We start from the raw sequence: 13,776 nt of genomic DNA, 5'->3' as shown, positions 1-13,776 counted from the left end.
GCATGACAGGAAGTTGAAGTGAAAGAAAAGGAAATGAGCTCTGCAGCGGGCCATTTAGTAGCTATGGGTTGGAAATAGCATATATATATATATATATATATATATATATATATATATATATATATATATATATATGCTATGTTATATTTGATATGGTATTGGGCATTGTGCAATACAGAAGTTAGAAGTTGACCACAGCATGAGATCACAGGAAATGTGCAAACATTATCAAAATGAAGTGGAATACGAGGGGGAGAATGTGTTGTGGGTTCTCTTCTGTGATTGTGAGAAAAAGTGTGAGTGTGTGTGTGTGGGGGTATTGATGTTCATTAAAGCATTGGATGAGATAATGTATGATTATGTTTCTATGTAGGTTAACTGTATGTTTATTGGGTGTTTATGCGCGATGTGTCGCCATTTGTTTCTCAAATGCACAAGATGAATTTCTCCTATGGGAGACAATAAAGGCTTATCTTATGTTAAATTGCCATGAATGCTGCTTTTATGATAATAATCATAAAATCTATAAAAACTAGTGTGAACTAGAGATCTTCTGACACCATTCTTTCCTTCTAATACTACTATACTAATTCCAATACCTGAACTTGAAATCCATTAACAGTGCATTTAAAATATCTACTATATTATTATTTTACCAGCTGTGCACTACTAACCCTGTATGGTTGTGATATAATTGCTACCACTGTTGCAGAGCCTGTCTCAGGTTAACCCTTCGTGAAACATAATCAGTTAAACACAGAGAACGTTTTTTTAATATCTGGTTAGACAGTCAGTCATGAGGAAAGAACAGAAATAAACTACTTCAAAGTAGATTTTCTTCGGGGCTAAATGACGTGGTATGAGATCGGTGCATAGACTCACATACTCGCCGATACGAATACCAATGTTTTAGGCATTATGGGATGCTTTTCAGTTACTGGTATTGGTACTGAAACAACTCTAATGAAAACATGTGTAGGGTTATAAGTTCATGTGCTTAACACGTCTCTCTGTGGGTCACATATTGAAGTTATAATAAGCGCTCATCTGCTCTCCTCTATCATGCATGTGCACACACACACACACACACACACACACACACACCGCAGGGCCTTATCTGAGAGGGTCTGCTGGATCTGTTCTGGCTACAATGATAACACTGGGCCAGGTCTCCTGTTCACTGGGTGGACTGTTTTGTGTGTCTGATAGGGCGGGTGTATAATGTGTGACACACACTTTTGGATTTCCCTGTTTTAAAGAAAAAGGGCAGCAGGCAGAGCAGCATGCAACCACAAAGACTCAGAAGATCTGAGAAGATATCAAACCACAGGAACACATGATCCATTCCAAAGGTTTGATCCAAGCATTAGAAAATAAAACCACGTCCATCACAGCAAACCTGTCTTGTTCTGCACAAGCCTGCAGGGCCTTTTCTCTCTACCTGTTGGAGGAATCTGCTCCCATGGGATTTCTCCACGGAGCCTCTCGTCTGTGTGAGCAGCAGAGACACAGCTGAGTATCTATGTGACACCCCCCAGCCTAATGAGTCAGGGCTGATCAGGACGCCCGCTCAGCTTTGTTCTGAAGGTATTCTCTCTACTGAACCTTTAGCACTGTTTTAACTATACTTACTACAGTTGGATCTTGAAGTATTACTGAGCAGTTTCCAAATAATGTGTTTACTGGGGTAGAGAAATAGACAGTCCCAGTTAAGATGAATGCAGGGTCATGTGTTTCATATAAGGCTGGATGTTAGCAGTGAAATATACATGTGGTTGGGATTCATTCATCCAACATACAATCCAGTCAGTAGCCTTGATAACTGCTTAGCTAGATGTGATACGCTGCTATTCCTCTTCATTGGCACACAGTCCCCTCCGCTTTCGTTGGGTATCAGACGCGTGCATCAACGTGCACATGAAGGCAACATAAGCTTTAGTGATGTTAGCCAGTGCTGAGCGGCCCCAGCAGTGCATCATGCTAAAGCTAGCTGATGCTAATGTGTTTTAATATGCCCCTATGGTGGATGTTTAGTAGCATCGCTGCTAGCCATTCAGGTAGACAACACATGAATTCAAATGAATGAAACTTCTGAACCATTTTAGATGTAAAATGTACAGTAACATTACACAACAAATACAGAGAAGAACATGTCCAACAGAGGAGTGGCGAAGATGCAGTACCTTCCGATGACTGGAGATTTGCTACCATTCATGGTGTTTGTTCTTTCCCATAGCTTCCTGGGCATGTCTGCAGAAAAAGGAAACCCATATGAAAACCAAACTTCTCTACCCATGTGACCGGATGTCCAATATCAAACGATGAAAGTGATTGCCGTGGATCAGGAGGGTTCCCTCTGATACTCACCTGGTGTGCTACAGGCTGACACTTTAGGGGTTGTGTTGATCTCGCCCCCCTCCTCCTGTTTGACAGACAAGGGTCAAAGGTCAAACATGAGTCCCACTCAGAGGGAGATCAGGGAGTTTCTACACAGACTGCATATCTTCAGCTGTGTTTATCAGTAACACAGATAGCAAATGTATCAAATGCTGTGAAATAATAAAGGGGTTACTGATGACGGTCGCTCTAAACCGGAGCGTCTTCGCCTCTCTAACAGTTTCTCCCTACTCAGCGATACACCCGCTGAGAAGCCAGTTCTGGTTATTGGGAGCTCTATACTGCGATATGTGAAGCCAGCGGCCCCGGCGGCTACAGTAGGCCTACCTACGGTCATATGTGTCCCCGGGGCTGGAGCGGGCGATATAGAAACCCATCTAAAGCTGCTGGCAAAAAAGAACCGTAAATACAGTAAGATCATACTTTGCGTGGTGGTAATGGTCGTAAATCGGAGATCACTAAAATGAATGTTGAGTCACTTTGTGCATACGCAAAGACAATGTCGGACTCAGTAGTTTTCTCTGGACCCCTGCCAAACCTGACCAATGATGAAATGTACAGCCGTACGTCATCCTTCCACCGCTGGTTGTCGGGGTGGTGCCCAGCTAATGATGTGGGCTATGTGAATAACTGGAGGGCGTTCTGGGGAAAGCCTGGTCTGATTGAGAGAGACGGCATTCATCCCACCTGGGACGGTGCCGCTCTCATATCAAAAAATCTGAACGAATTTATCAGACATAAACCATGACAACCCAAGTTTGATATTAGTAATCAGAGGTGCAGTGCTACGCGCCCCTCTGTGCTTCTGTTGGAGCAGTCGCCCACTCATAGTCTAATAAGCACGGTGACTGTCCCCCGACTCAGATTGGTTAAATCAAAGGTAAACAAAAGATGCGCTATAGTTAACAACCTAATTGGAATTAAAACGACTGCAATAGAACAAAATAGGAAAATTAGATGTGGACTATTAAATATTAGATCTCTGTCTTCTAAAGCAGTATTGGTAAACGAGTTGATATCAGATAATAAAATTGATTTATTTTGTCTTACTGAAACCTGGCTGGGCCAGGAAGAATATGTTAGTCTAAATGAAGCCACTCCACTCCACTAGTTGCAGCCATCTTTGATGCAAGCCTGTTAATTACTCCTAAACCTAAATTACATTATAACTCATTTGAAAGTCTTGTTCTTGATCTTCAACATCCAAAATGGAAAACATTACAGCCAATTATATTCGTTGTTATTTACAGGGCTCCAGGTCCGTATTCTGAATTTTTATCTGAATTCTCAGAGTTTTTATCATGTTTAGTCCTTAAATCAGACCAAGTACTTCTTGTAGGTGATTTTAATATCCATGTGGACGTTGACAATGACAGCCTTAGTACTGCTTTCAACTCATTACTGGATTCAATCGGTTTCAGTCAGAGTGTGCACAAGGACGCGCACTGTTTTAACCACACCCTCGACCTTGTGCTGGCATATGGTATTGAAATTGAGGATTTAATAATATTTTCGCAGAATTCGTATTATCAGATCATTCTTTAATCACTTTCGAATTCTTACTACCTGATTATATTAAATTAGATAAAAGCTCCTACACCAGATGCTTATCTGACAGTGCTATAGCTAAATTTAAAGAAGATATTCCAACAGCATTCGACTCTATGTAATGCCTTAACATAACAGAGGACCTGTATGTTAACCTCAGTCCCTCTCAAATTGATGCATTTGTAGACGGTGTTGCGACATGCCTACGGGACGACCTTAGACTCTGTCGCTCCCCTGAAAAAGAAGATGATGAAGCAAAGGAAACTAGCACCTTGGTATAACTCCCAAACTTCGCAAATTAAAACAAATCTCGAAACCTCGAATGTAAGTGGCGTTCCACCAAGGTGGAAGAATCTCGTTTGGATTGGCAAGAAAGTCTCAAAACCTATAGGAAGGCCCTAAGAAAGGCCAGATCAGACTATTACTCATCACTAATAGAAGAAAACAAGAACAACCCAAGGTTTCTTTTCAGCACTGTCGCCAGGCTGACAGATAGCCACAGCTCTACTGAGCCATCTATTCCTCTAGCTCTGAGTAGTGATGACTTCATGAGCTTCTTCAATGATAAAATTACAACAATTAGAGATAAAATTCATCACCTTTTACACTCAACTTCTAACGGTTCACCTTTAAATGCAGAGTCGTTAGAAATAAAGACTAGTCTCGACATATACTTAGACTGCTTTTATCCTATAGACCTTCAACAATTAATGTTAAAGATATCCTCAGCTAAGCCATCTACCTGTCTCTTGGACCCCATCCCAACGAGACTACTCAAAGAAGCATTACCTGTGGTTAACACCTCATTACTAGATATGATCAATATGTCTCTATTAACAGGTTATGTACCACAGTCATTTAAAGTAGCTGTGATAAAACCTCTTCTGAAAAAACCCACCCTGGATCCTGAGGTCTTAGCAAACTATAGACCTATATCTAACCTTCCCTTTCTATCCAAGATCCTTGAGAAGGTGGTTGCTAATCAGTTATGTGATTTTCTACATAGCAATAGTTTATTTGATGACTTTCAATCAGGATTTAGAAAGAATCATAGCACAGAGACGGCACTGGTGAAAATTACTAACGACCTTTTAACTGCTGCAGACAAAGGTCTTGTCTCCATTCTTGTTTTACTAGATCTTAGTGCTGCATTTGACACTATTGACCATTCAATCCTGTTACAGAGATTGGAACACTTGGTTGGCATTAAAGGAATTGCTCTGAGTTGGTTTAGGTCCTATTTCTCTGATCGATCTCAATTTGTGAATGTTAATGATAAATCCTCCCAAGCGCGCTAAAGTTAGCCATGGGGTTCCTCAAGGCTCAGTGCTTGGACCAATTCTATTCTCCTTTTATATGCTTCCTCTAGGCAATATTATTAGAAAACACTCAATTAACTTTCACTGTTATGCGGATGACACCCAATTATACTTGTCAATCAAACCAGACAAAACCAGTCAGCTAGCTAAATTTCAAGCGTGCATTAAGGATATAAAATCCTGGATGACCTATAATTTTCTGATGTTAAACTCTAACAAAACTGAAGTTATTGTGCTGGGCCCTAAACACCTCCGAACTTCATTATCTAGAGATATAGCTACTCTGGATGGTGTTGCCCTGGCCTCCAGCACCACTGTTAGAAATTTAGGAGTTATCTTTGATCAGGATATATCCTTTAATGCCAATCTAAAACAAACCTCAAGAACAGCCTTTTTTCATCTTCGTGTACATTGCAAAATTAGGAATATCCTGTCTCAAAAGACGGCTGAAAAACTAGTCCATGCATTTGTTACTTCCAGGCTGGACTATTGTAATTCCCTACTGTCAGGTTGCTCAAATAAGTCTCTTAAGACTCTCCAGCTGATCCAGAATGCTGCAGCGCGTGTTCTCACAAGAACTAAGAAAAGAGATCATATTTCTCCTGTATTAGCTTCTCTGCACTGGCTTCCTGTTGAATCCAGGATTGAGTTTAAAGTCCTTCTCTTGACCTACAAAGCTCTAAATGGTCTAGCACCTTCATATCTAGAAGAGCTCCTAATACCCTATTGTCCCACTAGAGCACTGCGCTCCCAGAATGCAGAGTTACTGGTGGTACCTAGAGTCTCTAAAAGTAGAATGGGAGCTAGAGCCTTCAGTTATCAGGCTCCTCTCCTATGGAACCAGCTCCCGATCTGGGTTCGGGGGGCAGAAACTGTCACCTCATTCAAGAATGAACTTAAAACTCTCCTATTTGATAAAGCTTATAGTTAGGGAGTGAGGAGTTGCAGTGTTCACCTAACTGGCCCAACTGCTTCTCTTCATAATTGTTAGATTAATAATACAAAACAAAGTAGAGGCAGGCCAGCCAAGCCAGATCCGGCAGGGGGAGAGTTCTAAGCCCGAACAGGCTACCTCTCCTTATGACCTGTCTCTCTTAGTTACCTGTTATAGTTACGCTGTTATAGTTCTAGACTGCCGGGGGACTTCCTTCCTTTGACACACTGAGCTGCTCTCTCCTCTCCCTTTCTATTACTGTTACTATTACTATTACTATTTGTGTGCAGCCCGTCCCAGAAATGCTTGTTACTAATCCTAGCTTCTGGGGAGTTTACTCCCCTGAGTCCTTATGCTTTTTTCCCCCAGCGTATTTCCTTGGAGAACGTTGGCACCAAGATCCTGGTTGCAGCTGTTGCCGTGGTCCTGCTGCACTCCCTGCTGAGCTCAGCGATGCCCTGCAATGTCATGCTGCGTCCTGCTGAACCCTGCAGCTTCCTGCTACATCCAGTCACTGTTCCATTATTAATGTGACTACTATCTCCACTGTTCATCACACCCCCAACCGGCTCGTCAGACACCGCCTACCAAGAGCCTGGGTCTGTCCGAGGTTTCTTCCCAAGAGGGAGTTTTTCCTCGCCACTGTCGCACTGCTTGCTCTTGAGGGAATTACTGGAATTGTTGGAATTGTTGGGGCTTTGTAAATTATAGAGTGTGGTCTAGACCTACTCTATCTGTAAAGTGTCTCGAGATAACTTATGTTATGATTTGATACTATAAATATAATTGAATTGAAATTGAATTGAATTACTAATTTCCCTAATAACACCCCTATCTATACTTATATATCTTTTTTTCATTGAGGTGTAGATTATAATGGTGCTACTAATGTCCCATGGCGGCGATGGTACACCTGTGTAGTGCAGGTGATTTGTGACAACCTATAACCCATACACTGACTTAGCCTTGTTTTCTCTCTTTTAAAATCAGACTTCAAATATGCATGGTGAAAATAAGTTAAAAAAAAACGTTAGAAGTCTTATTCTGTAGTTTAGGTCAATTAAGTGACTACAAGTCAACACCTCATGCAGATGTTTGACATTAAAAGCCTTCCAGGAAAGGGAGGGATTATGCTCCATGAGCTGCTGGAAGACATTTAATAATCCTTTCATTGACGTTAGCTTACAGCTGATCAAAAAAACAGCCAAGTGAAAGTGACTAGAGACTGGTGAGTATGACATGTTGTACTGATGGGATAAAAAATATGATAAAACACTATGATACATTAGAAATAAGCCTGTTTTAAATGCAGGCCTGGTTTTCTCTGCAGATGTTAGGGTATGTGAGAGTACTGATTAGACTGTAGTGTGTCATGTATCACACTGTGGACAGGAATGTGGTGAATGTGGTACAGCCTGTAGACTGAGGAACCCATGGCTGTTACTACACAGAGGAGTGTTTGTGTGATTCAACAGTGAGCCGTGAGTCAGGATATTTTAGACCTAAATAAACAAAATGTTGCCAGGACAGAAGCTGGTACTTACTGATCTCTGGTCAGGTTCAGGTGACGAGCCCTTCTCTGCAATTCTTCTCCTGTGAGATACAAAGCCCAGATACAGTTAAACTCAAGTTGCATGAAATTATTTTTCAAAAGGAATTCAAAGAGCCCATCAGGTGCATGGCGTGTAGCATATATATGTATACACATTCTCGTCTTATTGTTTTTCTCCTCAGCATAAATGCTGGCTGTTCATTCTGACATTTAGAGCATGTTGCTGTATTTTCAAAGTGAAAACACCCTGTTTTGGGTCCCTTTTATTATTTGAATCTGCTATTCCTGACATCCAGTGAATACACATGGAATGTAGCAGTATGATGGGCCCTAAGGTAAGGACCAATGGGATCTAATGGGAATCTAATGTCACCACAAAATAAATCATTAAAATTAAGATTAAAATAAGCAAACAAAAGAATGTTTATTTCAAATTATGAAAGTATATGAAACAAGATCTGGATTTCATCAGAAACCGTACGGCTATCTTCCCAGAGCCTCAGGTGATTGCCTGCAGGGTGCTGCGGCGGGGGGAGTGTCACTTAAACGGCCCATTTGTGTGACATCCTGCTGTGTTCTTTAATCCCCCAAATGTAGACTTTATATTTTACAGTTATTGACAGTGTGGAACTGTCTGAATGAAGTCAATTCTTCTTCTGCAAAAATGTAAACTGAAATGATTTGAGTCCATGTTTTATTTTCTTTCTTGTTGGTTTCTCTGGCCTGGTAGTGTAGTCTCTGGTAAGTTTTGGACTCTCCTTGAAGAGTTGAGTTTTTATTAAAGGGGTGATAGAATGCAAAACCGACCGCAAGACAGTTCGGTGGGTAAATAGCAGAGATGGGAGTAAGTCACACATGTGCAAGTCGCAAGCAAGTCTCAAGTCTTAACCTTCAAGTCTCAAGCAAGTCCAAGTCATTTTTTGTGACAATCAAGCAAGTCAAGTCAAGTCATAGCTTTGGTCAAGCAAGTCACAAGTCAAGTCATACAAAAGTTTCCATTTTTAAACAAGCTAAAGACAGTGGTTATGAACTGCTGGAGTTTTATTTGCATTTTTTACTCAAAAGACTTTGTGTCCACATACATCTGAAGAGTTTAAATTAACACAGATTAAAAAATAATCACAGCCTAAAACTGATATTAGGCCAACAATAAATCAATATTGTTCAATATGCCTCAAACATGACATTAAATCATGAAATTCCTTCAAACAATTAAAGTATAATGGTTCCTTAGTCAAATAATATTCTTCAAACATGCCTCACTTTTATGAGACAGAAACACATCCTTTAACCTTTCCTTCTCTTAAAGAACAAAACATATTCTTTGAGAATAGCTGAATCCCACCACATTTGCTTATCACATGGAATGGAAAGTATATGTTGATATTTGACAGTGTATTTGTGAGTGAATATGTGCGTGTTTGAGAGAGTGAGTGAAAAGTTATTAATATTGGTGAGTGAATGTGCGTGTGTGTGAGAGTGCAGAGTGTGTTGTATGTGTGCCTAGCTTTATTCACATACTTACGTCTGCATGTGTGTGTGTTTATGAGAGAGAGAGAGAGAGAGAGAGAGAGAGAGAGAGAGAGGTTGTTTTCTGAATCTAGCTAGGTCACGCAGATCTCTGCTATTCCATTACAAAATTCACTTCTGAAACTTTTTTATGAGAGAAATCAACCATATAAAGCTCAAATATGGGCCGCTTTACGAAAATGGATGGCTAATTGCAAATTTTCTCCGACTGTGTGTCAGAGTTTAGTGCCGGTGTTAGTGCTGCCTGGGTTGCTACATCGCCGCCCTGACCGCAGTGTCAGCGAGCTTGTTAGCCCGCAATCTTTTACCGCAGCCCGCAGGTTCCAGTTAATCTTATAATGGGTATGTGTGTTGAGTTATTTAAACAAACAATCGGGGAAATAAACGCCTCTTGTCCGCGAGTCTCATTGATAGAGCCACGGTGAGATGGAGTCCATCAATGAGAGCTAGCTAGCCTCCTCCTAACTCTGACATTCACAAAAATACATTCAATTGAAATCCGAAATCGGACAAGTGTTAGCTAAGCTTTGTAAGACCTTGAGGAACCTGTAATATTCATGTCGTGACGAAATTCAAACTGTAAATATACTTTAGTTATCCGAAAGTGAGCAAGCTGCGATATTTCCCCATTGTAATGAATGGGACCTATAGCAAGCAGCTGCTCGTCCTACAAAGATGCCTCGCGTTCATAAAAATGCCTTAAAATCAAATCGGACACAACGGTTAGCTTTATAAGACATTGGGGAATGATGTTGTATAAGTGGCGTGACGAAATTCAAACTGTAAATATAATTTAGTTATGGTGACAGTGTAGCTAGCTAGCTGCGGTATTTCCCCATTGTAATGAATGGGACATATAGCAAGCAGCTGCTGGTCCTACAAAGAGCATACCAGCGTTCATAAAAATGCCTTAAAATCAAATCGGACACAACGGTTAGCTTTATAAGACATTGGGGAATGATGTTATATAAGTGGCGTGACGAAATTCAAACTGTAAATATAATTTAGTTATGGCTGACGTAAGTTAGCTAGCTTAGCGGGGCGTATTTCCCCATTGTAATGAATGGGACATATAGGCAAGCTTTTCGTCCTACAAAGATGCCTCGCGTTCATAAAAATGCCTTAAAATCAAATCGGACACAACGGTTAGCTTTATAAGACATTGGGGAATGATGTTATATAAGTGGCGTGACGAAATTCAAACTGTAAATATAATTTAGTTATGGCGACAGTGTAGCTAGCTAGCTGCGGTATTTCCCCATTGTAATGAATGGGACCGATAGCAAGCAGCTGCTCGTCCTACAAAGACGCCTCGCGTTCATAAAAATGCCTTAAAATCAAATCGGACACAACAGTTAGCTTTATAAGACATTGGGGAATGATGTTATACAAGTGGCGTGACGAAATTCAAACTGTAAATATAATTTAGTTATGGCGACAGTGTAGCTAGCTAGCTGCGGTATGAACCCCAATGTAATGAATGGGACATATAGCAAGCAGCTGGTCGTCCTACAAAGATGCCTCGCGTTCATAAAAATGCCTTAAAATCAAATCGGACACAACGGTTAGCTTTATAAGACATTGGGGAATGATGTTGTATAAGTGGCGTGACGAAATTCAAACTGTAAATATAATTTAGTTATGGCGACAGTGTGGTAGCTAGCTATTACGTATCCCCATTGTAATGAATGGGACATATAGCAAGCAGCTGGTCGTCCCTACAAAGATGCCTCTAAGCGTTCATAAAAATGCCTTAAAATCAAATCGGACACAACGGTTAGCTTTATAAGACATTGGGGAATGATGTTGTATAAGTGGCGTGACGAAATTCAAACTGTAAATATAATTTAGTTATGGCGACAGTGTAGCTAGTGCGCGGTATTTCCCCATTGTAATGAATGGGACATATAGGAAGCAGCTGCTCGTCCTACAAAGATGCCTCCGTTCATAAAAATGCCTTAAAATCAAATCGACACAACGGTTAGCCATAAGACATTGGGGAATGATGTTGTATAAGTGGCGAAAATTCAAACTGTAAATATAAATTAGTTATGGCAAAGTGTAGCTAGCTAGCTGCGGTATTTCCCCATTGTAATGAATGGGACATATAGCAAGCAGCTGCTCGTCCTACAAAGACGCCTCACGTTCATAAAAATGCCTTAAAATCAAATCGGACACAACAGTTAGCTTTATAAGACATTGGGGAATGATGTTATATAAGTGGCGTGACGAAATTCAAACTGTAAATATAATTTAGTTATGGCGACAGTGTAGCTAGCTAGCTGCGGTATGAACCCCATTGTAATGAATGGGACATATAGGAAGCAGCTGCTCGTCCTACAAAGATGCCTCGCGTTCATAAAAATGCCTTAAAATCAAATCGGACACAACGGTTAGCTTCATAAGACATTGGGGAATGATGTTGTATAAGTGGCGTGACGAAATTCAAACTGTAAATATAATTTAGTTATGGCAAAAGTGTAGCTAGCTAGCTGCGGTATTTCCCCATTGTAATGAATGGGACATATAGCAAGCAGCTGCTCGTCCTACAAAGACGCCTCACGTTCATAAAAAATGCCTTAAAATCAAATCGGACACAACAGTTAGCTTTATAAGACATTGGGGAATGATGTTATATAAGTGGCGTGACGAAATTCAAACTGTAAATATAATTTAGTTATGGCGACAGTGTAGCTAGCTAGCGGCGGTATTTCCCCATTGTAATGAATGGGACATATAGCAGCCGGCGCTCGTCTTCCAAAGATGCCTCCGGCGCTTAATCAAAAATGCCTTAAAATCAACGACACAACGGTTAGCTTTATAAGACATTGGGGAATGATGTTATATAAGTGGCGTGACAAAATTCAAACCGTAAATATATTAGAGTTATGCCGGCAGCTGGCCGCGGAGCCCCGTAGTGCAGTATCCACAAAGGGTGACTTTGCGCTGGGTATGGAGCCCAGCAGCGCTACACTTCTCGTCAGACTGTGTGGAGCTCCTAAAGTCCCGACACGTCTTACCAAATTTGCAATTAGCCATCAATTTTGGTAAAACGGCCCATATTTCAGCTTTATATAGTTGCTTTTCGCTTAAAAAGTCTCAGAAGTGAATTTGGTAATGAAACATTGCAGTGTCTGGAATATGAGATTCTGTCGCTTCTCTAATGTATGTGTATTGGGGATTCGCTCAACCAATCAGCGCGCAGCTCATCTAAATATTCATGACCATACCATATTTGGAAGAAAAGCTCTTGTTACAAATAGGGCCAAAAAACAGGGATGCATAAGGGCCAGTAAAATATCAACCAGGCCATTTTCAGCCCAACCAATGTTACATACCCAATTAGGAGACCATAAGGAACAGTGTGAAATACCCTATATAATCATTCTATCACCCCTTTAAGGTTCAATTACTAAAATTATTTTTCACTGCTTATTAATGTTTTGGTTTGTGTTTAACCCTGATCTGGACTGGTTCTAGCTCCATCTGTTGGGATTAATGTGTTGTATATAATTAAACCCACCTGTGTGTGCAGTATTGGTTGTAGTATTAAACCTACCTGTGTGTAGTATTGGTTGTAGTATTAAACCCACCTGTGTGTGTGTGCAGTACTGGTTGTAATTGACTGTACACACGCTGAGGAAGGGCGCTGCCCGAAATGTCTGTTGTGTGGCAAAAAACTATCAGATTGGAGTGCTGTCCTAGTAGCTTTTTTATGACTGACTGAATTTGCCATAAATGTACGTTCTGAGCATGAGAGATAGATAGATAGATAGATAGATAGATAGATAGATAGATAGAGAGGTAGAGAGAGAGAGATAGATAGATAGCAGAGAGACAGAGAGAGACATATTCAGTGAGATAGTGGTTAAGGGGTTATTTTGAATTGAGAAGTGTGATGGCTTGTGGGAAGAAGCTGTTGCAGAATCTGGCTGTTCTGCACCCGATACTGTGCAACCTCTTGCCAGAGGGCAGCAGAGAGAACAGTCCATATTTATATTTATTTTATCTATAATGAAGCTAACAATATTATGTGACAATGGGACTCTACCTTCTGGCCAATAGGGCACTCATCTCCTCCATAAGCCCTCCTCCTCCAGGCAGAAGGCCGTTGCCTCTGGCTTCAGATTTGGCTCCCGCGGCCCCTCCAGCCCCCAACATGGCTGCTGCCAGAGCAGCCCCTGCATCGTCACTCTGAAGGGATACAAGCAACACCTCATGTGAAATACAAATGTAACGAGTTCTTTACAATCACACGGAAGTATCAACATGGTACTGAACTGAAATCATATGATTGGTCGTTTTTATGTTCGTCCTATATCAGAAAATCTATAAATATAAAAAAACACACGCTGTATGCATCATTTCATTATCATTTCATCATCATTTCATTATCATTTCATTGTGTGTGTGTGTGTGTGTGTGTGTGTGTGTGCGCGCGCGTGCGTACATGCGGGCGTGTGATGATGATTATGAATATAATGTGTGAGGGCTGT

General features: G+C 40.8%; 1 protein-coding gene across 1 annotated transcript in view; it reads right to left on the bottom strand.

Annotated features, from left to right (window-relative positions):
- Positions 1 to 13,776, bottom strand: part of enah (ENAH actin regulator) — an 86,345-nt gene that overhangs the window by 8,088 nt on the left and 64,481 nt on the right. Inside the window, 4 exon segments of the mRNA XM_039782876.1 lie at positions 2,184 to 2,250; positions 2,368 to 2,422; positions 7,743 to 7,791; positions 13,332 to 13,474. Coding sequence (XP_039638810.1) covers positions 2,184 to 2,250; positions 2,368 to 2,422; positions 7,743 to 7,791; positions 13,332 to 13,474 — 314 coding nt within the window.

Source organism: Perca fluviatilis, chromosome 18 (genome assembly GCF_010015445.1).
Source record: "Perca fluviatilis chromosome 18, GENO_Pfluv_1.0, whole genome shotgun sequence".
Taxonomy (NCBI): Eukaryota; Metazoa; Chordata; class Actinopteri; order Perciformes; family Percidae; genus Perca; species Perca fluviatilis.
The sequence above is the reverse complement of the archived record's forward strand: the minus strand, read 5'-3'. Positions and strand labels throughout refer to the sequence as shown.